At 39.6% G+C, this 27841-nt stretch overlaps 1 protein-coding gene across 1 annotated transcript; it reads left to right on the forward strand.

Moving 5' to 3' along the window:
- The first annotated feature begins 67 nt into the window (after positions 1–67).
- On the forward strand, positions 68–27841 carry tiparp (TCDD-inducible poly(ADP-ribose) polymerase). The gene is given in 7 exon segments (XM_051870054.1): positions 68–239; positions 2324–2809; positions 2811–3196; positions 18291–18477; positions 19608–19795; positions 22584–22859; positions 26813–27841. Coding segments are annotated over 6 exon segments (1947 nt in total). The 5' UTR covers positions 68–239; positions 2324–2347; the 3' UTR covers positions 27261–27841.

Here is a 27841-nt window from a genome sequence, read left to right on the forward strand (position 1 = left end):
TTTCCTCCGTTCCAGCAAGCCAAAGCTCCGCCCCTTCGCACTGTGATTGGATGCGCGAGTCTTATCGCGCTTGTGTTCTGCAACAGCTGCGAGCCGCTCAGACGCTACTGGAGACGGACGTAGACGCTTCGCTCTGTGGATTAGCGCTTTGTCTGTCCTATATGAGAGAGGACTGCGCATTCACCGGGACGGGCTACTGGCTTCGACAGTAGCATCAAAGGAGTCGGGAAGTTTTACAGGTACATTTGGAAAGGATCTGGAATATATACAGCGTTTAACCGAGTCTAGTCCACTGGGTGGAAACGGAGCGCTGCTTCTGCATTGCGCACGGGTAAAAGGCTCCCAATAAATCGTTGAATTCAATCCGATCGTTGTGTAGTGGTAGATCTGGTCGTAATGTAGCGCACTCGTGTGTTTGTGGAAGAATGGGGGCCAGGCGCCGCAGTGGGCAGTGATCGCTTTAACACAGGCAGTACGTGCGAACTCGAACGAGCAGCTATTGGCAACTGGCACGTACGCTCCCAACTCCATATATCTAGATCAAGCCATCAAAATACTCCCGAGAGATCGTTTGGCTTGCGTTTGACTGATTTTTATCGCAAGGAGAAGCGTAATTAAACGCTCGCAAAGGATAAAACAAGTCGAATATTGCTATTTATGCTATTTGTTTATAACCTTGGATGCATTAAATCACAATTGCGCTGCTTTTGGTTGGTGTTGATGCACTGTAAAAGAAACATGAAAGCTTAAATTTGATTGCTGCTTTAAATGTATAATTAAACTTAAAGATATAAGCTGCATTGGTAAGATACATCTTTTCGTTCACTTTGAATTTAATTATGGTGAAAGAAAGTAGCCTTTTGTTGAAGCGACTAAAACGCGTTAAAGCGAGCAAAATGACCGGTTGTTACAGGGTAAATGGATGGAAACAACGTTGTTATCATAATAATAAACATTGTTTTACAGTGTAATGGGGGAAGGGGGGTCGTGAAAGAAACTTTCTGTTCTCTAATGCCACCTCCTCTCTTCTCGAGAAAGGAAAGGTTTCAGCTTACGCCCAATAAAGAGTATTTATCAGTTAATGCCCGTCACGAAATGAGCTGATAGCGCAAGCCATCACGCCTAATAAAGAAATGACTAATGCGATGTAATGGTGGTTTTAATGTGTCATTTTTAACACTCGCGCATGACTCGCAAACAAGTCACGCCACATACATAGTATGCATTACAACAATTGGATACAATTAGACAGTGTGTGAATTATTCAATGACTTTCTGAGGAGTCGGGTTTTAAAATAAACAGTTAGTCATTTTAATCTCGTGCAATCCAAAAGTGTCTTTTGACATCTCTAGTTAGTTAAGTAGAATAAAGACACGTTAAACAAAACGCGTAAAGGCACAATATGTACGATTTTTAGATTAAAATATCCAATGAAGCTTTAACAATGGTTAAATATTGGTTATATATTTTACATTACATATGGTTATATATTTTGTTGACGTGTGTAGGCTACTTACATTATCCCAGATGTTTCCAAGAATCCAGAGAAATGTCATTTTTACATAGGACACGGGTCGTGTCCGTGTGTCGCCTATCACTGACATCATACCCACGTTACCCTCAGTTTTATTTTGTAGAAACCATGGAAACACCAATGAAGCTTTAATATATTATGTTTTATTAGACAAGGGAACAACTGTTCGGATACATTTATAGACAGAAAACTAATCATTGTTATCAGTCGTTTTTATTGTTTGGATCTCGTTTTCTTGATTTACTGCGACTAATATCGATCTAGCATACTGCAGATTCGCCGAGTGAACGCAGAGTAACTAACATCATTTTCAACACACTCAAATGTATCTAATATGACAAAGAGCGCTGTAACATTAATAATCTCCCGTCCCGATTCTGTTCCACCAGCTGTGAGGTAAAGACGCCATCTCCCAAGAATCCGCGCTCAATCTCGGTGTCATCAAGCTATGACTTTGTTTCGAATAGGCGACCTCTAGTGGCGAAAATCTACATAGTGTGCCTTTAAATCTATAGAAGTGATTGCCTAAATGATGGCTAATGCTAATGTTTTGATAACATGATGTCAGATACTTATCTGAATGGGAAGTGCAGCAGAATACAGTTGCTGAACGCCACTTTTCTTCGCTATATAGTATCTGTTTAGCTGCACTAAAAGACAAGTTTAATAGTACTGTAGTGGTTGCTCAATCATTTCTTAAAACGATGCATATTTGAGAACCCCCATCCATTTTGTTTTCACACCCTGCTTACAGACAATTTACTCTTGTTGCTCTGTTTTTTGTATAGGTGTCGTGGAGACTTTTTTGCACCATGCAGGAGGCAGTCGACACCGCCGAGCCCGCTTTAGCTCTCCCCATGGAAACTGGAGAGTTCGCTGAGCAGCAGATGGGACTCCCTGACAAGATCCCGTTAGTGAAGCCCTACTTCAAAAAGAAACACGCACAGAGAAAACTGGACGCAAAATGCTTACGCGCTTTAGAGGACCCTATTTTGAGCACGTTATTAAACTCAGATGCTCTGGTGTCAGGGGACGGAGTGTTTGTTCCACGTAACCCGCCTCGGCCTCAGCGGAATATATGCACCGCTGCCGTGGAGAAGCAGTCGAGGATTAGTCAGGTGTGCCTGAAGGAGGAGGATGAGGAGGAGGAGGAAAGCGTGGACGCCGTCGTGGCCGCGAGCGAGCTCGTGGTGGAACAGAAGGTGACGGATATTCAGAGGGTGTCAGTAGACGCTAATGAGCGTCGCTTCCCACCCCAGGAGCGCGTCGAGGCAGGTGCCCTCCTCAGACGCTTCAGGGTCGAAGTTAAATGACATCTACACCGCTGAGACTTTGCAGGGTGCAAATTGCCTCGCCATCAAAGAGGGCGAGATCTTTCAGGATAAAAGCGAGGAGGCCTCTTTGGATCTAGTGTTTGAACTCCTGACCCAGCTCCAGTATCACACGCATCAAGGGGATGCTGTATCGATCTGTGTGGATTTCCTCCAGGGCGTTTGCATCTATGGCAGTGACTGTGCCCATCATCACACTGTTTTACCTTACCACTGGCAAATCCGCAGAGCAGATACGCAGATCTGGCAGAGCATAGCAGACGACTCTCAAGAACAACTGGAGAGGCTTTATTGCAACCCTGACAACGAACATGTCAGACTTAAGTTTCTGTAAGTGCTTGTGGTTTCGGCCGCTTTTCATTGAAAGCTCTTGAGCAACTTCAATCATTTATGCTTTATCCGATAAAGACAAGTAAGTAGAGCAAAGCTAAGCATGTAGTTCAGTGAGAAAGCAGACTAAATTGGTGCACTGGTATGAGTCCCTGCTGGAAAAACCCACCTAAACCAGTCTGGTTGATTGGTCTTATCTGGCCAAAACCATTCTGAAACCAACCAGAGAGGCCAGCAAATCAGCTGAGGCTGTTGTTTTTCAGTGATGTGTATTTAAGGAGAGTGAAAGAGTGCAGTGCGTGACAGGAAGTCGCCTTGTGTGTTGTGGATGAGGTATATGTGACTAAGAGATTGCATCTTTCCTATAAGCCTTCCGTTGGCTTGCCTGTCATGTGGAAGCGTACTGACAGCTGTAAGCCGTGAACTTGCACGACCCGCCTCTGCTTAGTTCGCACACACATATACGCGCACGCTCCCACTCGCTGCGGCTTGCGCTCGGGCGGTCACACGCACTCGTCGCTCAGACAGAGAAGGGCTCACACGCAGACTTGATTCTCAAACACGCAAATAAACGAGCTTTTGAGACACGTGCAATTATGCACACGCTCACCCACCCACATTTGCCTTTTTTTATGCACACACACATTTTGTCTCAGTAAATGCCTTTGTTTTATTTTATTGATCATTTACTCACACATGCACACAAACAGCCTTAGACTTCCCGATATCGTTGGCACAATTTTTGCCTCTGAGCTGAAATCATAGTGGCTTCGACCCAGCAAGATTTTTTATTCTCCCTAAACAAAAGGGCCCTTTTGTTTGCACGAGTCTTGTTTAGGTCCCAAGCCTGATCTGTATGCAAAAGCTGTTCGCGAAAGGAAGTGCACTTGGTCATGACAAAGCAAAAGAGACAGTGATTTTAATGCTCACCGTGACGCAGCTCCTGGCTGCTTCCTTCTAGAAGATAGCATTGTCGGTTTGTCATGGAAATTCTCCTGTGGGACAGCTGACTATTTAGGGTGTCTTTGTCTACAGAGTTTAACTGTATCTGTCTCTGTTGGCTCGATTAGCCCATGTGCTTTCAGAACTGTGGCTCCCGGTGACCTCTTTCATGTTAATAGCTAAAGCCGACCATTAACCTCCTGCTGACTTTGGTGGTTTAGGGGTAAAGTGAGACCCACAGAGCCTGTAAACCACACCCTTTTCTGCTGACCCCCATCTTTTTTGTTTGTGTGGGGGATTTTTTTTCTCTCTAGAAGAAGGCATTGTGTAATGTTACAGAGCAGAAATGAGAGGGTTTATGTGACAGACGCCATTGGGCACTGAATGTAATTGCTTTAGATTAAAATATATCAAACTAAGTGGCATTTATTTGAAAGAAAAATTGCAAGGACTTTTCACGTGAAAGGGTTATTAACACATATACACACCAACAGTTTAGAATTAAGGTCGAACAAAGACAAAGATGTCCAAAATGGCTTCCTAAATCTTCAAATACTACTTTATTTTTGAATGCAAAGACACAATGTTAAACTTAATGGCATTTATTTGAAAGTAAAATAGCAGACAAGGACTTTTCAAGTGAAATATGTTAGAAAAAGGCAAGGGTTTTAAATGAAAAATCAGTTTAGAATTAGGATACACTATTTGGACACTTTCTGGTTGTCAAACAAAAGGCAAACGGGTACAAAAATTGCTTCTTATATCTTGGTTTGACATTGTGCTTGTTGACTGAGTGTCTAAATGCTTTGGGGCGACTGTATTTTTGAATGCCAAGACACAGTATAAAACATACTGGCATTTATTTGAAAGAAAAATAGCAGGTGAGGAATTTTCAAGTAAAACATTTAAGAAAAATCATTTGATATACAGTTTGAATTATGATACAGTATTTGGACACTTTCTGGTTACCAAACAAAAGACAAACAGGTACAGAAATCGCTTCTTAGATCTTGATTTGACATTTTGTTTTAAATGCAATGCTAACTATTTTGTTATGTGACCAAAGTGTCCAAATACTTTGGGTTTGTTTTTAAAAGATCACTTGTCAGGCTGTTACTGTTTACATTGGCTCTCAGTAAGGGCTTTCTTCTCTATTGTATATATCCTAACAAACAGATGAGCCCGATGCCTGATGAAAAGTTTTTCATTTTTGTGTCATTGTGCTGCAATGTGTGAGAGCTGTGACCCTTGACCTGACGGTTTGGTCTCCATGGGAGCAGCTGAGGGTGAGATGAGTGTGTTTGTCACACAATCTCAGTGTGCACCAAGGGTATGGTGACCTGAAACCAAGGTGTTTGCATGTGTGTTTGCGTGTGTGAGAAAGGAGATAACGCCTTAGACGGGCCATGAAATTATTCACATGGGTGAGGCCTCTTGACTTTTTACTCTTCAACGTCACTTTGACTCATAAAATTTGTTCTTCCTGGATTCTTCCTCTCTTGCACTTTTAAGAATGTGCTGTGGTAATGAAGCATGTTAATGAACGTCATTGGGGTGGGTGATTTGACCAAAATCTTATATCACGATATGATTAATTCTATTTCACAATAACAATATAGTTATTTTTGCTTTAAATAAATTTATTATGATATCAATTTCAGTATCACAAAAAATGAATACTAGCCTAACTAACATAAGAAAAAAAAACCCTCTCACGCTCACTGAAGACAAGTAAACAGTCAGTGATAAAACAGGAACAAAGAAACTAATTACAACAGAACAAAGACACAAATGAAACAGACCTACCTGAAAAACTTCAAGCGCTAGATAGGCATAGAAATAGGCTACTATAAACTGTATAAAGTAATCAAATGTACGAAAACACTGCATAGCCTTCACTATGTAAATTAAATATACATTTATTCTAATTAAAGTTACAAAAGTGGTTCAGTCAAGAGCAATGAGATAGTTTGATTAACATTAATAGCACAGACGGCAGCAGATATATTAGGCTGCTGTCACTTTAAGACCGAATTCACTGATCTAATATACTGATACACATGTGCTTACTCTCTCAACTGTTTATGTTCACTTACGACATAAACAACTGTGTTTACAAGGATACTTGCAAAGATGGCCACTTTGACACATAAGCGTGTGTATTTGACTGTTCAAGCCCAATAAGGCGGCAAAAAGAAATCAGTTCAGTACTCGCACGCTGTATGAGCAGCAGCTTTATATGTGCGTTTTTCAGGTGTGCGCGCTCAGAAACCGAAATGAATCCTCTTTCGCTGCTGATTGCACTTGAACGTTTTAACGGTTTGTTTTTAAACTGCAAGGCTTAAAAACGCATTCAAATGATAAGCTTTTGTGATGCCACATCACGCCAACGTCACATGAACTTAATCGTGATAGAGACGATAGTTGAAAATCTCCAGCAGGTAAACGTGTCTACCGGTATATCGCCCACTCATAAAAAGTACTTTCACTTACAGAAATGCACCATGGACATACTACCATGGTATTCTTGCAGTAAATACCATGATACATGAATTTCAGTACCATGGTATACATCGAAGTGTCATCTATTCATAATACTGCTGTGGGGGATTGTATATATTTTAAAGTACAATGGTAGTACCATCATTTTACCATTGTAACAGCATTCTTACAGGGTATATTTTACCTCTTTCATTCAATTATCAAAGTGTTGTGTGTGTGTGTGTGTGTGTGTGAGTGAGATCATGAAGAGCTCTATTCTCTCTTTCAAATTTGCTTTCTAACATAAACAAAAGCTGCCAAACTTTGCAGCTGAAGTATGTTTATGTGTTTCTCTCTTGCTGAGAGGGACAAAGACAAAGAAAAAGAGCCAAATAGTGCCTGGATTGTCTGAACAAACAGTTTCGTCATAGTCCTGCATGGTGCACCAGCAGCGCACGTCCCGTCAGTCCCTGGCCTCCAGAACATCCTGAGAGTTTTTGGAGACTTTTTCTTCTCCTACACATGAACGCAAGAGGGAAACGAGAGTATTTATTTGCCCTCAGCTCTTCTGTAGCGTGTCCTCCGTGAATGGAAACAAAAAATGAGAAGTTGAATGTTGATTGAGGTTGATTTATTCCCTTAAACATCTTGAAGAGGAAGAATGGAAAGCCCTTTGCGCTTCATAATCAGCTGTCAGTTAGAGACTTTATTACAGTTTTCGTGTAGATATCACGTTATTACTAAATGATAGCGCTTGTTTTTTTGGACCTTTGTCATGGAAGCTTGCACGTCTTTACTCAATCCGCTTGTGCCAGAAATGTCTATTCGCACCTGATTATTTTAGCTCAGTGACAGGTACATCCTTCCATAATGCAATAAAACTAGATAGCATAGACAGCTTCATTGATAACTTTAGGAGTGATGTATTTTGGCCGGATTAAGCTGTTCAACTTCAAGTGTTAGACATATTTGTGATGGGAATCAGTCATCTGTTGAATAGCTTTTCTTGGCTGCAGTCAGTGCGTTGTGGGATTAAAATGCTTAATCATAAGCCAATGTAAGCTATGAATTGTCCAAAAGTCACCTGGTTGAACCTTTAACCATTGCTGGTATTCATTTAAAGGGATAGTTCACCCAGAAATGAAAATTTTGTGATTTACTCACCCTCATCTTTGAAACACAAGATATTTTTTAATGAAACCTGGGTTTCTGTTCCTCCATTGAAAGACTATAATACCAAAACTATAATGCTTCAAAAAGTTCATAAATAGATTGTGAAAGAAATCCATATGAATCGAGCGGTTTAATCCAAGTCTTCTGAAGAGACATTATTTCATTTAGGCTTTTATTCATATATAAACATAGATCACACATGCATAGAGCACATCAAATATGGCGATTGGAAACTCAAACTTGCTTTCTTGATGTGCGGGAACCAATGAGGTTTGTTCTTTCATCATTTACTCACCCTCATGTTGTTTCAAACCTTTCTTTCTTCTGTGGAACATAAAAAAAAAGATGTTTCAAAAAATGTCTTAGTCTTTCTTGTATCCATACAATGAAAGTCAATGGGGTCCAAAACATGAAGAATGTCCAAAACATATCTTCTTGTGTATTCTGCAGAATAAAGAAAATCATACAGGTTTGGAACAACATGAGGGTGTGTATATGATGACAGAATTTCCATTTTTGGATGACCTATCCCTTTAATAGTATCACAGTCAGACGTTTTGTCTGTTTCGGTGTGTAAATGTATAACTATATATCATATAACCTTTAAAGCTGATATGACTTCTGCAGCTGCCCTGCGTGTCATTGTGTGTGTGTGTGTGTTTTGTATCTGTTTGCTGAGTGTGTCTCATTGCTGAGTTTACCACCCGCAGAGGTGACTGCCTTATCTCAGGGTTGGTAATGTGTGATCAGGTGCATACGTGAGTGTGTGTGTTTGTTTAATTCTTCTCAGACTGTGACGCTCGTGCTGGGTGTGAATAATGCTGGCATGCGGGCTGCTCAAGCTGAGCACGTAAAAATGAGTTGTTTTACGTTGATGGGGTTAAGAAGGTTGGAAAATGCACTGTATTTTGGTGCTTTGGAATGAGGGGTAGTAGAGCGTGGAAATATGAAATGTCTCTCTCTTGGATCTGGTCTGCTTTGTTTCCCCAGTCGACCGTCTGACACAGCAAACCACAGCTGGCCCAGAGGTGCCTTTTTACTGTGTTTGGAGCATATGTGCCAGGAGAGGTTAGAGGCTAATCATTGGAGCGTGTCTCTCTGAAGTGGTTGTATGTGGAACATGCCAGTCCTGACGCAGACTTTGGGTTCGGGCATGCTCAGTGGCGCACAAGGTTTTTAAGGGCTGCTAATCCTTCACACTTCATGCATTCCCTTTCTCTGGCTTGCTCTTTCAGCCGCCTCCCTCCCCTAGCGTTGACCCTTTTAGCACGGTTTCTCTTTGGTACCCTGGGTGTGTGTGCGTTTAGAGCTGGTGGAATCAGCAGAATCGTGATTTAGCTTTTGGAAAAGCAGAACTGTATAGTGTTTTAGTGTGCCAGCTGGGCTTGAGTTCCCCTGTTTTGCAGAAGTGCTGGGTAACGAGAATGGCCTAAGTTAAACCGAAGCCGAAAATCGAATCAATTTGGTAATGTAGGGTGAATTCAGGTTGAATGGGACACTTTTTCCCAGGCATCTCAATGGCAAAAAGTGTCCTAATCAACCTGAATTCACCCTACACACAGCAGTTAAATATGCTTGTCGCTGTTCTCAGTCCTTAAAGTCTGCATGAAATTAAAATTCACCCCATCTATTGTAGTTAGTGATCTTCTTGTGAATGATTCTTCTATGAATCTGTTCAATTTTTTTAAACTTTTGACATAAAATTGAATCAAAATATCATAATTTAATCTTCCGGTGAAATGACAGACTTCTCTTTGGTGATGTAAGCCGGACTTATCCCATAATTTAGTCGGCCTAAACCCCACCCCTTTCATACTATTGGCTGCAAGCTCATATTCAGATCTGCCTCCATCCAATCAACAACCAGATAGCACCAAGTCTCCGCCTCATATGCAACAGTCCCCGCCCCCTTTTTCAGAGGCGCTGGTTCCGGAAGTTTTTTTTTCACAACACTACAAACTTTGATTTGAAGCAAAAAAGTTTGTGAAAATCAAAAGGTACAAGACTGTGTACTAATGAGGGAAAGAACTACAATCCCATGAAGCATTGCGAACAGCATAATCAAATTAAAAACGATAGAGAAATATAAAACTACTCATTTACGAACGTTGATTATACGCATAAAAACAATATATTTTAAGTTTATTGCAAAATATGTGTATATATACAAACATTTTAGTATTTTGAGAGCGTAAAGAGATCGATTACATCATTCGCAGTGCTTCATGGGAGTGGGCGGAGCTAAAGAGCTGTTTTGGAGAGTGTTGCTTGTTTTGACTCTCTGATTGGTGTAATTTCTGTACAGCATCATGGGTAATGTAGTTTTTCACCGGGAATTCCACTGTTAAATGATTATTTTAAAAATTAAGCTGAAATAAAGCGGTCTGACGGCTTCAGCAGAAGCAAATACCATCGATTAACAACCTCGTAGCTCACAGTAGGGCTGTCTTTAAAAGGTTTATAAGTTATTGTTCAAAATCAATATCCTTATGGAGAAATGAATGGAGTTTTTACTTCCAGAACCCGAATGTTGTATTCTATAATCCATTTCTCTCTGATGTATTTCTTTCCATTGTATTATGACTTCAATCTTGTTTTGTACACACAGGCTATTTTTTACAGAAGTTAGAATTGCATCATACTCTCAAACATTCTTTTGGAAAAGTCTGACGGTTACTAGCGTTTCTCAGAATCAAATTAGCACTAAATTGTGTATGAAATTGAACTAAACAACTAATTGTAAATGCAGTGAAATCATTCTCTCTTAGAGGTATTCTGACTAAATCTTTTGACTCATATTTGTTGACTTCTGTCTGCAGACAGAAGAATAATTTAGGGGATTTCAACCTTCATTTAAATGTGGTTGTTTACATGGCTTTTAAATTGTGAAACTAAGACATGAAACATAAGTACATGAACAAAAACAGTTCTCCTTTTATTATCTATTTCATGTGGTGTTGCGTTTTATGGTCAGTTTTCTCTGTAAACTTGTGCATTGGCAAAACATTTGCATACTTGCACATGTATTTTTCTGGCTTAAGTCAATAATTTGACTTTTCAATAATCTTTTACCTTTATACTGACTTTCTAAAAATGCCTTTCATGTTATAATTTACTTACTTAAGGTAATTTTAATGTTGCTGGATAGAGAGTTTTTAAATAATTTTCCATCTCACCGAGTCGAGTCAAATGAGGGCGTGTGTGTGCACTGGCTGATCTCAGCGCCTGACACCAGTGAATCATCAGGCAGTTACAGGTCATGGTCACCGTGAAGATGAACGCTGCCTCATGATTGGGTCAGGGGGACATCAGAGTGACGCAGTGCTTTAGCAGGGCTTACAGGAAGAGCAGAACAGGTTATTCGCCCGTAACTCCACCTCACAGGTGGAGAAAGAGATAAAGAGAGGTGAAACTGGCTTATCAACCGCTCCCCTCTCCTTCTCTCCCACATTGCCTTTAATTAGTCTCTCCATCCTGCTTATTGCTTGCCCATTCACTTTTATTCTATCTGCACTGCCATTTGGGATCAGTAAGATTTTTAATGTTTTTAAAAGAAGTCACCTCAGAAGAGAAGAGCAGAAGAGCTCACCAAGGCTGCATTTATTTGATTAAAAATACAAAAAAAAAACTAATATTGTTAAATATTATTACAATATAAAATAACTGTTTTTTATTTGAATATATTTTAAAATGTAATTTATTCCTGTGATGCAAAGCTGAATTTTCAGCATCATTACATTTATTATTATTATCAATGTTGAAAATAGTTGTGCACAATTTTTTTTTCTAGATTTTTTGATGAATAGAAAGTAAAAAAAAAAAAGAAATCTAAAATTGAAAGCTTTTTTAACATTATACGCTACCGTTCAAAAGTTTGGGGTCAGTAAGATTTTTTTTCTTTTGAAAGAAATTGAAGAAATTAATACTTTTATTCAGCAATGATGCATTAAATTGATTTAAAGTGACATTTATACATTTACAAAAGATACTATTTCAAATAAATGCTGTTCTTTTCAACTTTCTATTCATCAAAAAATCCTGAAACATTTGTTTTTAACATTGATAATAATCATAAATGTTTCTTGAGCAGCAAATCATCATATTAGAATGATTTCTGAAGGATCATGTGACACTGAAGACTGGAGTAATGATGCCGAAAATTTGATCTTTGATCACAGAAATAAATTACATTTTAAAATATATTCACATTATTTAAAATTGTAAAAATATTTCAAAATATTACAGTTTTTTCTGTATTTTTAATCAAATAAATGCAGCCTTGGTGAGCAGAAAAGACTTCCCAAACTTTTGAACGGCAGTGTATATTATACTTATCAATTTTTCAGTCCTCTCTTGCACACTTGCTGCGGATGTGAACTAGAAAATCCTGTGGCTTCATAATCATAAGTAGGTTGTGCTGATGATCGCAGAGAGAATCAGACTTTGCACTTAATTTAATGGCTGGATATTTTTAGCGCTCTGAGAGGGAAGGAGGCAGAAAGGATGAGAGGATTTGAAGCGGTGACCGCGCTTTGTCTGCGAGGGAGGCACTTCTATTGTGATCACCACTCTATTACTCGACCCGTCACGAATAATGGTCACCTTGGTTACCTGGTGCACAGGTGGCCAACTTGGGTTCGGCGTGCCAGGCCTGAAAAAGAAGCGAGCGCTTGTATGAAAATGAAAAGTGTGTGTGGGTGAGCTACTGTGAAACCTAGTCTGTCAGGAAAGCCAGCACTAATGTGGTGAAACACGGCCTTCTAGGTATCGCGTACCTTGATGCTCATCCAAAAGAAAAAGGTAACACAAGCTGAGCACTATACAAATGCACATGTGTTCATGTTAAAGTGCACCAAGTTGTGAAATGGAAGCCGTCCGCCAACTTCCCAGATAACCGGGTCTGGGAAATGACGTTGTAAATGACATTGTGCAAAAATGGAGAAGCGAGAGAGCTCTGGTTGTTCTGAGACGCTGTGTAATCCTCTGGAGTCTCTTATTTCATGTTGTTTTAGCTCTTTACCACCCATTCCTCCTTAATCCCAGAATGCCCTGTTCTTTTCTCGTTGCACCTCATTGTACTAGCAGTGAGTACTGGACAAAGAACGACAGAAAGAACAGAAAGAAACTTTCTTTCTGTCGTTATAATGAGCCTCTTCATTTACCCAAACCAGTTTTCTCTCATGTGTTTCCATCATTCTTGTTAATGGCTTTTGTCTGCTCCTGCTTTAGATGCAGAAGGGCAGGTGGAATGAAAGTGCAGCGTCCTCACACCGGTCAGAGATGTTGGCACTGTCGAGCGTGTCTCTGCTTCTGTATTGAGCGCAGATGACTTAGCATGAGTCAGCAACACCCTGGAGCGAAACAGAGAGCAACAGTGATTCCTGCAGAAGGATATTTGTGTTGTGAAACTCATGACTGGCTGCATTTCTGTTAAGAAACTCCAGCTCAGCCCCATTTTGAGTTTTGCATTTTAGGATTACTGAACGTCTGTTGTGCAAGAGACAGCGTTTTTATTTCTGGGACTGGGGTGTTGTCAGAGCAGACATTTTGTACATAAATTCCAGGGAATCTGATAATGTTGTTGTTGTTGTTGTTGTTGTAGTTTTAATATATCTCTTTTGCATTGAATGGAAGGATTTGGATAATTCATTCAGATATTTTGCACTTGTAGGTTAGAAAAATCACAAAAGAGATCTCTTTAATGTCTCCATTGTCACTTCTACACGTTATCTCCTGCTTCTCATGTTTTTCTCTTGAGATAAAGACCCCAATTATCTTATATTCGTCTCAGAAGAGCTCAAGTCTGTGCTCAGAATTGCCATATTATATTTAAAATTCAAGGATTTCATTATTAACTCAAATATTTTTTCATCAAATCCTTGCAGGACCATATTATCTGAGCTGTTGTTATTGTTGTTAACTAACACTATATTTCTACGGACCACTTTAGACATTTTACTAACTATGAGTAACTTTGCAACTACATGTCAACTAGCAGTCATTAGAGTATTAGTAGACTGTCTGCTTAATCTGCTACACTTTATTCAGACATTCTATTGACTAGAAGTATCTTTTTACAAGTACTTATTCTACTAACACAAACACATAACCCTTAACCCAGCAGTCTACTATCAGTTTACTAACACTCTCATGAGAGTTAATGTAGTTGCAAAGTTACTTATAGTTAGTAGAATGTCTAAAGTGGACCACTTAAATAAGGTTTTAAAAATAGTTCTCTGTAATTGAAATAAAGCTTAAATTATATACTAAAATAGTATATGAATAATATATGCTAAAAACAGCTGGAAACTAGTTTAAACTGGTTTGCTGTCTCAGGCTGGTCATTTGACTTGTTTTTAGAGGGATTTTGGGCACTTTTTAGTTGGATAGGCTGGATGACCAGCTAAACCATATTATAAACCAATCTGACCAGGCTTGGAGACCACCTAGACCAGTTTAAACCAGCATCCTAGACTGGTTTAAGCAGAATGTTTAGGTACACTCTAAAAAATGCTGAGTTAAAAACAACCCAAGTTGGGTTGAAAATGGACAAAACCAGCGATTGGGTTGTTTTAACTCAGCAGTTGGGTTAAATGTTTGCTCAACCTGCTGGGTAGTTTTATTTAACTCAACCATTGTTTAAAAATTACTGTATTGCTTGCTTAAAATGAACCCAAAATATGCAGTCCACCTTATAGCTTTATGCCTGTCCTATTTATCATAAATTGTCTCATTTGTGTCATAGATATTTTAGGAGATGTAACTGACCTCTAGTGAGGCGTACCTCTGAGTAATAACATTTACAGGCTTATAGTTTCACATTCTTTGTCTAGATGTTCAGGTTTTGTGTGTTTCAATTACCGGAATGTGAGACAAAGTTGTTTGCTTCGATTTCTCCATTTTTTTTTATTTTTTATTAGAGCTGTCAGTTTTATTCTCCCCGTGTTTGCTCGCCCCCACAAGATAATGAATGTTTTCCAGACGTGAGATTACACACAAACAATCTACATTTTGTCCCCCTGCGACTGGGTGTGTGAGTAAGTCTTGATTTAGTGTGTTTTGAAGGACATTAACGCCTCCAAATGTTAAAGTTTGGCTGCTAGACTGGTTTTATCTGGTGCCTTGGCTCTGGTAGTGCTGTGTTCTGGTCTACAGCATGGGGAACTGGTCTCTCTGTTGGTTTTTGTTGGCTGAGCCAGAGACCACTTGCCAGGGGGAGAATGTGTGTTTGTGTGCCCGGAACTGTCTGTGAAAGACAGGCTGTCCCGAACATGCTGCTTTAGAGTGATTCTGGGTGTGTATGATTGAAGCCCATGGTGTTCCAGTTGGAGAAGACACAATGTGTGTCTTTCGCTATGAAAAAGAGAGTGAGGACCATTCTTGTAGATGCTGAAGGTTTTGGGATGATTTTGGGGCCTGAAAAGAATAGCTTAAAGGAATAGTTTCCTAAAATTAAAATTAAAATTCTGACTTTTTTCTTCATAATTTTGAGTTTAGGCCTATATCTCACTATTCTGACTTCATAACATTAATTTGCGAGTTATAAAGTCAGAATTGTGAGATATAAACTCAAAATTCTGAGGAAAAAAGTCTTTTTTCCCTCACAGTTGGACAATATAACATGCAATTGCAAGACTTTATATCACACTATTCTGACTTTATAACTCGCAAATTAATGTTATGAAGTCAGAATAGTGAGATATAGGCCTAAACTCAAAATTCTGAGGAAAAAAGTGAGAATTGTGAGTCTTTTTTCCCTTACAATTGGACAATATAACACGCAATTGCAAGTTTTCTCCCAATTCTGACTTTATATCTCACAATTCTGACTTTATAACTCGAAATTCTGAGGAAAAAAAGTCATAATTGTGAGATACAGGCCTAAACTCGCAATTGTGAGTAACTTTACCTTGAATCAAGTGACTTTTGTGCTATATATCAAGTCTTCTGAAGCCATACAATAATGATTTTATCAGTTCTGACTGATTTTCATTCTTCAGTTTCATTCATCATAGGGGTTTGGAACAACACGAGGTTGAGTAATTGATGACAGAAACTTAATTTCTGGATGAAGTAACTATTTCACTTGTTTACACAATGGGCTTAATTTTGGCAAGGACTGCTGGGAAACCCTCTCAGACATCATGAAGAAAACATTTTCTGTGTGTGAGTGGCTGGTTCATGCATATGTGTGGTTTGGTTCGTGAGTCAGTTCAGTAGGTCAGTTAACACAGCAATGATAAGCATCTTTCTCCCTCTCTTTCTCTCTCTCTCTCTCTTGCGCACATGCGTGCATGTGAAGTCTGTGCCTGGTTTTGTTTGTCACGCATTTTTTAATATCAGATTTGGTGTCTGTTGGCATGATTTTAAAGATAGTAAGTCATTTTGTAAGCATGATTCTTTCTGTTCTTTGCCATCTTCTGTTTATGATGACACTTTTGGCAGCTCATGTGCTGCACTTTGCTCTTTCAGATACTTTTCGCCCCACTTTTTAAAATGATGGATCTCACTTTGAAATATTCTGGTCATATTCCAAAAATCAAAAGAAAAAAAAAAAAAGCCTATTTTATAAGGTCCTTTTTGTTCATTACGTTATTACATTTTGTTCAGACACATAGATTTTTTCATTTTTGGTAGAACTGCACGATTAATCGTTAAAAGATTGCAATCTCGAATCAAACACCCACGCGATCTCATTCCTAAATGACAGCAATTCACCTGTGTCTATTAAACCTTTGACAGATAACACAGCGGAAGATTCAAATCTGTGTTTATGCTGCCGCTGATCCAGAAAGAGCCGTTGTTATGTATGGCCGTGAAACAGCTTCACAAACAGTCTTTTTAACCACACAGTATTGTTGTTTATGTGTTGCAAATATTCAAATTATCACAGAAGTACTGGAATAAAAGTTTATAGTTTGGATATAAACACTGATGTCTATGGAAGCAATCATAATAGAGCAAATCACCTTTTGACAGTAGCTTGGCGCTTCAAATAACGATTGTATCAATTACATTGTTACGCCAGTAGGTGGCGACAAGTGACGATTGCCATTGAATCATTCAGTCAAGAGATTTGTTCAAAAAGCCTGATTCATCCATTAATGAAACAAGTGAATTATTTATAAGTGAGTCATTGAATCATTCATTCAAACCGATTTTGTAAAATAAGCCATTCAGATTAATTAAACATTTACTGCAGCAATTAACATTTCGTCAGAACCTCTGGTAAATTACATGTTATTTTGTTTAGTTGTCCGTTCAGAATCATGGGAGAAGCGTAATCTCTATATGAAAGCAAAAAAAAATATGATTCTCAATTTAATTTTGGTAAGACACAATCCAAAATATCTCCAAATATTAACTGACCTCTTTCTGGTTACCATTACATAAAGACTGAGATCATCACATGCTCTTATTTTTTCAATTTATTGCAACATAGATTGTTTTGGCTCAGTGTGCTCATGTTTAGTCTACTATTGCCATGTTTTGGAGGCTTGTTAATGCTCAGAAGTGCTGTTTAATTGTATTTTGTGCATATGTATTTGTGAGCTTGTTGAGATCTTCTCTCTGTGCTCTGGACTTCCAGTGTTTAGTCTACCTCATGTCTGTCCGCCACATTCGCTTATGACTGTTTCTTTCAGTCCACAGTCCACCCATCCTGCCAAAGCGCCATGTCCTTCTGGTGTGCTTCTGAGATTAGCGCTCAAAACTCTGGTGTGTTGATTTTGAATGTGTCGGGCAGTTTCGGTCTAGTACACTCAGCAGTTGTCTGGGTCTTTGACCTTTACAGGTATGTTTGAGAGAGAGGGTGATTATTTATAAGTTATCACTTCTCGCACTCCTCTGTGTTATATATTCTAATAATTATTTGTGCGGTTTCATATTTGACCTCTCAGGAACTCATTAATAATGGGTGGTTTGTGATGTGTGTGACTAGCTTTGAGTAGAAGTCAATTGGGTATGTGTGTTTGCAAATGTTTTAGATGATTGAGTGCCCATACAGGCCTTTTATTCTCCCACTGGTAGAACTGTGTCTGCATGTGGGTTGGCCATTATTGGAACCACTTTGCCCAGACATTTCACCTTTGACCCCAAATCCTCGTTGTGTTGAAGAGTAAGTGTGATCGATGAGGGCATTATTAGCGAGCCGCCTCCCCTGGAGGGTGACCTAAAAAGCCGGGGTATGAACGCAGGGGGCAGTCAGGGGGTCACCATTCCACCCCCCCTCTGTCTGGAGGACAATCTCACCCCTCATTTTTCAGTATTTGAAGACCCCAAAGACCAAGGGAGAGTTTTCCAAGAAGCCCAAGGTACTTTGTGGAAATTAAATTAGGTGTAAGACGTTGTTTTTCTTCAAAGGGCTAAGGAGTTTATTGATTTCATGGCTCAAGAACAGATTATTAGCTGTCGGGAACTGTTTTTATTTTGTGTAAGTGACTGTAATGTGTTCGGGATTGCATGTGTTTACATCTGTTTACTTTTGTTTCACGCACAGCGGTCGAGTGTTTACGTTGGACTTCAGTGCCATGCGAGTTTGTGACCTGGAGTTTGACCTCGTCAGGCGTCTATCCACGCCCTCCAGCTCCACAGCCACACCCACAAACACAAGCCCCACCCCCGACTGCATGTCCGTGTGGAAGTACTACTGTAGAGATAACTTTGGCTGGAGGGAATATTCAGAGGTGAGACACCAATCTGATCCATTCTTTCTCTTCCTTGCATGCTTTTAAATAAGCCAACAATTAAATGAGTGTGTACACTTTCGTTCAAGCTTAGGATTAGTTCACTTCAGAATTCAAATTTCCTGATAATTTACTCACCCCCATGTCATGCAAGTTGTTTATGTCTTTCTTTCTTCAGTCGAAAAGAAATTAAGGTTTTTGAGGAAAACATTCCAGGATTTTTCTCCATATAGTGGACTTCGGTTAACTCCATATAGTGGTCAACGGTTACCAACAGGTTGAAGGTCCAAATGTCAGTTTCAGTGCAGCTTCAAAGAGCTCTACATGATCCCAGAGGGTCTTATCTAGCAAAACAATCGGCCATTTTCTAAAAAAATAAAAATTATATACTTTTTAATCACAAATGCTCGTCTTGCACTGCTCCGTGATGCACCACGCATTACGTAATCACATTGGAAAGGTCACACGTGACGTAGGTAGAAACTGCAATTTGGACCTTCAACCCAATGGTAACTGTTGAAGTCCACGATATAGAGAAAAATCCTGGAATGTTTTCCTCAAAAACCTTAATTTCTTTTCGACTGAAGAAAGATGAGTAAATTATCAGGAAATTTTAACTCTGAAGTGAACTAATCCTTTAAGCATCACAACTGTTTTCAATATTGATAATAATAATAATAAGTGTTTCTTGAGCAGCAAATCATGATTTTCTGTGACACTGAAGACTGGTTAATAAAAACAGTTAGTTTTGTGAGTTTCATCTATAAAGTCTTTTTAAATAGCACTTAGATTGCACGCATAAATAGCAGGTTTTTAGTGTGTGTGTGTGTGTGTGTGTGTGTGTGGCTGGCTCAGTGAATGTTCGTGTGATTGTGTTGTGTCTCAAGTCGAACTGGCTTGCACACACCAGAGAAGACGTCCTGTTCTACTCACAAGCGCCTGAAATCAGAACATTGCATAAGCGTTCCTTTGGAAACAAAGCTTTTTATTTCCTCTGAAAATCTCCTATGATGGATACATTCTGACCAGTGCTCCGGATGAATTGAGTGGGAGTCGCAGCGCATTTAAGTGTGCTGTTGTTCTCTCTTTCTCTGTTGAACTCATTTCCTCTCTCTTTCTCCATCTCACAGCCGGTGGTTCGGTTGATTGAGGAGGCTAGCGGGCGAGGTCTGAAGGAGGTCCGTTTCATCACACTGCAGAATCAGTACATCCTGAACATTCGCGAGGGCTTCCAGCAAAATGCTGTTTTCGGTTTCCGCCGGCAGATCAAAAAACGGCCGCTATTCAGGTCCTCCATCATGCTCACGCCTTACCTCCAGTGAGTATCTTCGAATTTACCTTTAATACCTACAAAGTGTCTTGTTAGACACCCCTGATTTCACACTGTAACACCAATTTGCCACCAATCCCCTCCATTTTGGTTAAAAATTGTTTTGTTCTTTAAAACATCCAAAAAAAGAGTCATCTGGATGCGTTCCGAAACCCCAAGATAACCCACAAGCGGTTCACTGCTCACCAAGAACATATCGAACTCTACCTCACTCCCATCAGTGAAAGATTTAAAGTGTATCTCATTTTAATTGCTTGAAGTGCTGCGTGTGCCTCCAAAACACTTTCCTGAAACATAATATTCCTACTCACCTTAAGATAGAACATGGACTGCGGCCTAGTCTAGTCTATCATAATTCTCATAAGGAGCTCTGTTATATCTATCATCTGTTGTCAACTGGAATATGATGTCAGCTTATTTACAGGGACAAAGAAAAACATCGAATGCAGCAGATGTAAAAAAAAAAAGTAGAGGAGGAGGGTTTAGTGAGTTCCTGACCTGTTAGGCTCCGTTTAAGAGAGTTTTAACGTGACCATATGAAAGTCCAATTTCTGGCCAGCTCAGGATTTTTATTCTGGCGACATTTTGCTGTCCTGTCTTTCATCTTTTACATTTACTAAGTCACTCAGGCCTGTGATATATAGATATTTTTTTCCCTGTACGTTCCCCTAAAGCTAAATGAAGGCGAACAGCAGTTTTGAATCTTTTCCCCTGACATTTCTTTGTCAATAGAGTCAATATGTCCAGCTGTAGTGTCCGCTCCAGCATTAATGGATCAGAATCAGAACTGAGCGAAATATTATTTTAGTGGTTTTCAGCCTTTTGACAATATTCAGTATATATCATGATAGGTTTTTGCTCAGAAACTCTTGCTCTTTAAATTCTAATATTATTCATATAATATTTGATACAGCCTTGATGAGCATAAGATACTTTCAAAAACAAATCTTACTGACCCCAAACTTTTCAACTGTATTATTTTTTTAATACATGAAAAATGTGGGATGTCCATGAGCATTTTTGAGTCATTGAGTCAATTCAAACTGATTTACTGAGAGTTTGAACTGATTCATGAAGATAAACTGAACTCACCAATGCTTTTCAACCAACTTGGACATGCTATCCATCTTAACGCACTCACACTTGCAAGTCGCAAGACAAGGAGGGAATGTCATCTTATTCCCATCAATCTGCTCCTGTTGTCAGGTAGAGGCGACTGCAAGGCCAGTCCACCCATCTAAAGGGTCCTGCAGCGTCAGGAACACATTGTCCCGAGCACAGGGGTGGAACTCATTAGTGTGATTGACAATTTGGCCGAACCGCTGGCTGCACCGGCTGAGTTAATGCTCAGCAAGCAGCATAAATCACCCTCTCATTCACACACAGACACTCTTTACAAACAGTCCCTTAACAGTTGCTTTCCCAACAGGGTTTGCTTATCTCTTCAAATGATTGTCCTCGTTTCTTTTCATTCGCTTTTGCACAATGCCTCTCAACAATATTGTAGGTGAATTCCAGCAGTTCTAGCACCAGGAAGCAAGTCTAAGAGAGGAAGGTAGCGCAAGATAAAAGTTAAAGGATGACTCATGAGGTAGTCACACTGACTAGAGGGATAACGATTACCTGCTAGATATCATATTGAGTCACAGGACTGAGCCCTGACCTCTGTTTAACCACGACTTCAAGACTCCCATAAACATACCCTGAGTTTAAATTGGACTTTCTCCCAGTTTATCTCTTGTGGGATGATAATACAATGCAGCAGCTACTCTAAAGTTCCAGTATTTCTGTAGACATTAATTTCACAATTCAACCGTCTAGTTTTTATTCATTTATTTCCAAGGTTGGGAGGGTTACTTTAAAAATGTATTCAGTTACAGTACTGTAATCTGATTACTTTTGGATTCCTTCAAGGTCACATATGTAAATAAAGTCAAGTAAAAAGCAATATGTGACCCGTGCTGGCAAAATGAGTCGCAATGAGCAAATTTTCAAAAATGAGCTATTGTTATTCTCCAATTCTTTATTGAAAAAACCTTCAAAATGATGTATGATTTGTTGGCATTGGACAAACAATGACTGAGCTACACCTGTTTGAAGTCGATAGAGTCAGCAAAGTTAACTTTGAGAAAAATTGAGTTTTCTAAAGGTTCCAAAACAAAATCATCTCGCAACCATACCTTAAAATATGATAAAAATCCCTGGTAATACTACCAAATTTGGCACAAATTAAGTCAAAACCATATCTTTAGGAAAAATATATATTCAACTTTTTTTCCCATGATTTCACAACTGTTTGATTAACATTAATGAAACGGACAGCCTATATATTAAGACCGACTGTACCAGTCGTCGAGAAGCGAGCAGAGAAAAACGCGATTTTTCATGGTCCTCCTCTCAGAAAACGTACAAACAAAGATACTTTTAGATGTTTGGGATTGCTAGACGATGGCTTAACGAACTCATTTTTGTGTGAACCTCAATTTCGACCAAAATCAACATTTTTCACTTGTTTTGCCTGTAGCTCGAAATTAACCTGTGCGCATCACTAATGTCAATGTGGCGTTATTATGTCAAAATACTAATTTATTTAGTTTTAAGTGAAACCATTGTAATCCTGATAGTATTCCCATTTTTTTTTTTACAAAATGTAACTATAATCTGATTACTTTTTTGACGTTTTGTATCCTAATTGCGCGGTTACATCTATTCCGTTACTCCCCAACCCTGTTACTCCCCATCATTTAATGACGCCATGTTTTCCTCTCTTCATTAGGACTCTCGGTGGCCTTTCCTCAACATTTCTCTCCTCCCTGGAAAGTTCTGGAAACCAGCCTCTCTCTCCGACGTCAAGCACTCCCCCCAAAGTGTACCCTGAGACTTGGTTACCCATGAACACCAGTCAGGACTTCCTGCAGGTGCCCGTGTCCCGGGATGACCGCAGCTACCGGACCGTTTACAGCCTCTTCCACAAGACCGTGTCTGAGACCAAGTTCCGCATCCTGAAGATTCTCCGTGTCCAAAACCCCTTCCTATGGGAGAAGTACAAAAGGTGTGGTAGTAGATTCTCAAACTATTCTTTATGCTGTGCAAAGTTGTTTAGACTATGTATCCAGGAGCAAAAGCAGTGTTTAGTACACACTGACATTACGGACAGACAATGAAAGGTTATCAGGACAAATCTGTGTTTTATAAACATCTGTAAAGTGAATATTTAGCCCCACCTCTGAGGCTTTGATGTTTGCGTTCATGCTGCTAGGTGTCAACCGCGCTAACGGTTCTTACTAAGTTTTTGTTGGTCGGAAACAGATGTGTTTTTGTGGTTGGTGCGTGAGGTGAACTTCTCAGCGTGTGAAATGTGGAACACGTAGAGAGGAAGTGAGTGAGAGAGGAAAGGGTGCTAGTGGTGAGGCCTTGCAGTACTTTAAAAAGATATTGTCATGGAAATACGGTTTCGTCCCTCTCAGCTGCGGACGATAGGTCACAAAAAAGGGATGAGTCAGGAAGAAAGAGTTACTGCTGACTCATGAGGTGTGTTAAGCATGCGACCGATTAGATGAATCCTTGCATATTTCTGTGTGTCTAGTACTGCATCGCTGGAGTGATTGCTGTCTTTAAATGCACAGTAAGACATGTTTGTAAATAAAATAATGGGGTGACAGATTAAGTATACTAAATCTTGGTAGTCTAGCATAGGTGTTTTCAAACTTTTTCAAGCCAAGGACCCTTAAATATAATGACGCCCTCCTTTTTTTTCTAACGACTATTAAAGAGGACCTATTATGCCCCTTTTCACAAGATGTAATATAAGTCTCTGGTGTCCCCAGAATGTGTCTGTGAAGTTTCAGCTCAAAATACCCCACAGATCATTTATTATAGCTTGTCAAATTTGCCCCTATTTGGGTGTGAAAAACGCCATTTTTTGTGTGTGTCCATTTAAATGCAAATGAGCTGCTGCTCCCGGCCCCCTTTCCAGAAGAGGGCGGAGCTTTAACAGTTTGCGCTTCAACAACAAAGCTGGAGAATATCACGCAGCCAAAATGATAACAACATGGCCTCACCCCCTTTGTTATGTGTTCTCGGGGGCAGGGTTTAAGTAAATTTTGGGCTTCAACCCAGGAAGAAGCTCGCTGTAGTCCCTACCAGCCGTTTGTTATAGTCTTTAAAAAGCCATTTCTGTAAAAGAAAGTATCTCCCTTTGCATTGACCTTTGAGCGTTGTAACTTTGCAGATGTTTATGCTCAAACATCAACATTACACACTAACTAAAGTTAAAAAAGTGAAATCATAATCAAGGACCCCTTTAAAGGGGCAATTACATATGCATTTTTAACAAAATTAAACCATAAATTATTTTATTTATTTATTTCTGTTAAAAACTAGAGCCGGTAATAGAATACAGACTACTGAAATGCTTGTATCATAAAATCACTAGAATAAGTAATAATTCTGTAAAACATTTAAAAAAAATTAAACACTAAAAAAATCTTTTATTCTAGTCAAGAACCATCCAGTTAAACTGGAATAGTCTGATCAATATGCAAAACATCCCTGTATAGTTTTGCTTGGCTTTTCTTGGATGAGTAAATCTGAAATCCTATATATCGCTGAGAGCTGAATATACAGGTGTGGATATTTTATTTACGTGCTACTACGTGTCTCAAACAAAACTCTTGAATATCATTCAAAGATTCAAAGCAATGAACCTCTGAAAGTTTGGCAAATCCAACAATTAGTTCTTCCCTGCAAGCACCTATTGTAGGAGCCTGGGAAAGAGAGCTGAAGGAATAAAGGTTGGCGTGTTCATATGCTGGAGCAGGTGAAGATCTTTTGTACAATAGTTCGGAGTATTTCCAGGGTGTTGGCCAACGAGAGAATGTCACTGAGTAAGCAGCATGAAAGAGGATTTGTTTGCATCAGTAAAAGCAAGAACAAAACAGACTGATGGCAGTGTGGCTTGGTGTAAAAGAGCTTAAAGGAGATGAAAGGAGAAGCTGAAACAACAAATGATGACTTCACTGACGCATATGGAGTCACTACTCCCAGGCAACGTGCGCGTGAGCGTGTCAGTCCATGATTGTGACAACTGGGCCTGGTCAGTGGCAGTAGGGTCACATAAGGTCAGTTAGGGCCAGGCGGTGTCACATACTGATCAGAGAGTTTCTCTCAGCCAGGCTGACCTCGCGTCCCCTCTGCCCACAACAATAGAAGCACAGACTCGGGCTAATGGAGGCCTCTTGCTGACTGGGTTCACTCGGGTCCCTGACGCTCATCTGTTCACTCACCCTTTCTGTACCCTCTCACTTCTCTGTTTCCATTTGACCGACTGAGCACTCCAGAGTTTGGCTTGTTTTCTTGTTTTTGTGCAAGGACAGCTGGCGTGCTCTGACACAACAGAACGTTTTGGGGTTTTTTTAACCTAGAAGTTTTCATACAGTAACTGTTGACAAGGGTCAAAACCTGCCAATGGCAGATGAATTGAATTAAGATTTACTTGCCATGAAGTTGTAAAGGGTGCTTTTTTACCTAGCATAATTAAGAAAAATGTTAAATGTAATCTTTAGTAAGTCTCAAAATATCCATTTTCAGATTATACACTGCCCTGCCAAAAAAAAAAAAAAAAAAGTCGCTGTTTGGATTTAAATAGGCAAATGCTTAATTATTACAGTGTATTGTAGTATATGTTTGGGAACAGTTCTTCTAACCATAATTGATGGAGTGTGTAGCTTTTCATTTCTTAAACAACCATGAAGGAAGACACATCATGGCCATATTCTAGGATGACAATGTCAAATTGTGAAAGAATGGTTGGGTTGGGTTAGACTTTAGAGAGTGCTCGACTCTTGCATTGTCAATACAAGATCTTGACCAAAAATTGATGCACCTCTTGATGGAAATGTTGTTGCATTCTTTTCCCATTACAACTTCATGGCTAGTAAATCTTCTCAATTCACCTGCCATTGGCAGATGTGGCAAAAAAGTTAATTTTGAACCCTAATGTCGACAATTACTGTATGAAAATACAATGAGCAACTTTTTTTGTCCAGGCAGTGAGCATTGTGATGTTTTCTAAAATCAATTAATGATTGATTTTAAATTGTTTAAGGCCAGATTTGCTAACAGCTTGCACCAGCGCAAACCCACTTTTGGCTTTGAAAAACTACTTTCAGGATTTACTAAAGACACGCAGTAAAAAATTAGCACTGAAAAAGCGTGGACACAGTTATTTTTGTGGCTGACCTTGTTGCATATGCATTTGTATGCCTTTCTGACTCAAAATTTATGGGAGGAGAGTATTTAAATGAATCACGCGAGGTGATTTACTAAGGTTTGCACTAGTCAATTTGCTGGTATTTGCGCCATTTATTTAATGCCCAAAAAAGCATGTCTTAAACCAGATGTTAACATGAGCTGCTCTTAGTAGATTGCATTGGTCATTATGGAAATGATCCGACTGCGTCTGTTTTCTTTAATTTGCGCATTGTCAATAAAACTTTAAACTGCCATCGGTGCTTTTTTGGAATTGCACTCTCACGCTAATTTGCCCTGTTTAGTAAATCTGGCCCTTTAGTGTTTTATTGATTTATTTCGATGTTTAATATCAGCCGATTATCGGTCAGAACTATCAGCTTATCAGTATCAACTAGAATTTTAATAATGCATCCCTAGTCTCTGTCATTCACATTTAAGCGTCCTAAATAAACGTATTATGCTACATTTGACTCTTCAGAAGGTTGTGACAGATGTTTTCTTTAGTTGATGGTTTGCATGTTTTTACTTCAGTCATCTACTTGCATCCAATTATTATTCTTGCACTTTGATGAAAACCATGTATTATGTTGCAGCTCTTAAAGTTACTGGCCAACTGGTTTGAATCCTGGTTTTCTTACACAATCTGTGTCTGTTCTGTCTTTGCTTTTGTCGGCTGCTAACTCCTCTCTTATTTGTGTTGCCTTTTTTACATCAATATTTAATTGAAACGTCTGTTTCTTCTTCTCTTTATAGGAAGAAGGAGTACATGTCACGGCGCATGACAGAGATGGACCGCATGCTGAACGAACGTCACCTGTTCCACGGCACGTCCCAGGATGTGGTGGAGGGCATCTGTAAGCACAACTTCGACCCACGTGTGTGCGGCAAGCACGCCACCATGTTCGGTCAAGGCAGCTACTTCGCGCGCAAGGCTGTCTATTCCCACAACTTCTCCAAGCGCTCTCCCCGTGGTGTGCACTACATGTTCTTGGCCAAAGTCTTGACAGGCAAGTTCACCGTGGGCAACCCTTCCATGCGCCGACCACCTCCCCTGAATCCGAGAGACGCCTCCAGTGACCTATTTGACTCCTGCGTAGACAACTGGATGGACCCACAGATCTTTGTCATCTTTAATGATGATCAGAGTTATCCGTACTTCATCATTCAGTATGAAGAGGTGAGCAATACAGTGGCTATTTGAAGAGCACTGCACATCTGGATACCTGCACATGAGACTTGAGACTTGTGCGCACGTTCGGCCAGTTCGAAAAGAGACAGAAGTGGTTGTGCGCCGGCACTCCGAATGGAACTCACGGATCATATGGGATACATATGGATATGGTTCCCACCCTCAATCCTGTGTGAGGGTTTCCTTTCAGTGCCCATCTTCTCATACCCCTGTGAATACAAATGGGGATTGTGTGTATGTGTGTGTGGCGTCCCTCCTCTGTGCTGGACAGTTTAGTGAGTGAATCATGTGTGCGAACGAGTGTCTCTGCTATGGGTTCCTTGGCTGACCATGGATTGGAACACGCTTTAGTAAGAGGCCCGTTGATTGCTTGACACTCGGACTTGAGGCTGTTGCAGCTTCACATTCTTATTATTTTCCCCAAAAGACTCACCGTTCCCATTGCTGCCATTCACGTTCTATACTTGCTATTTGTTCGAAGTTGTAAATATGTCCTCCTTGTTTATATTTGAACTGTGTGCCTTTTGTTCATAAATAAATTGTTTATTTATGTTAGTCAATGTAACAAGTAAATAAAAACAATTTAAAGAGAA

Source organism: Ctenopharyngodon idella, chromosome 18, assembly GCF_019924925.1.
Source record: "Ctenopharyngodon idella isolate HZGC_01 chromosome 18, HZGC01, whole genome shotgun sequence".
Lineage (NCBI taxonomy): Eukaryota > Metazoa > Chordata > Actinopteri > Cypriniformes > Xenocyprididae > Ctenopharyngodon > Ctenopharyngodon idella.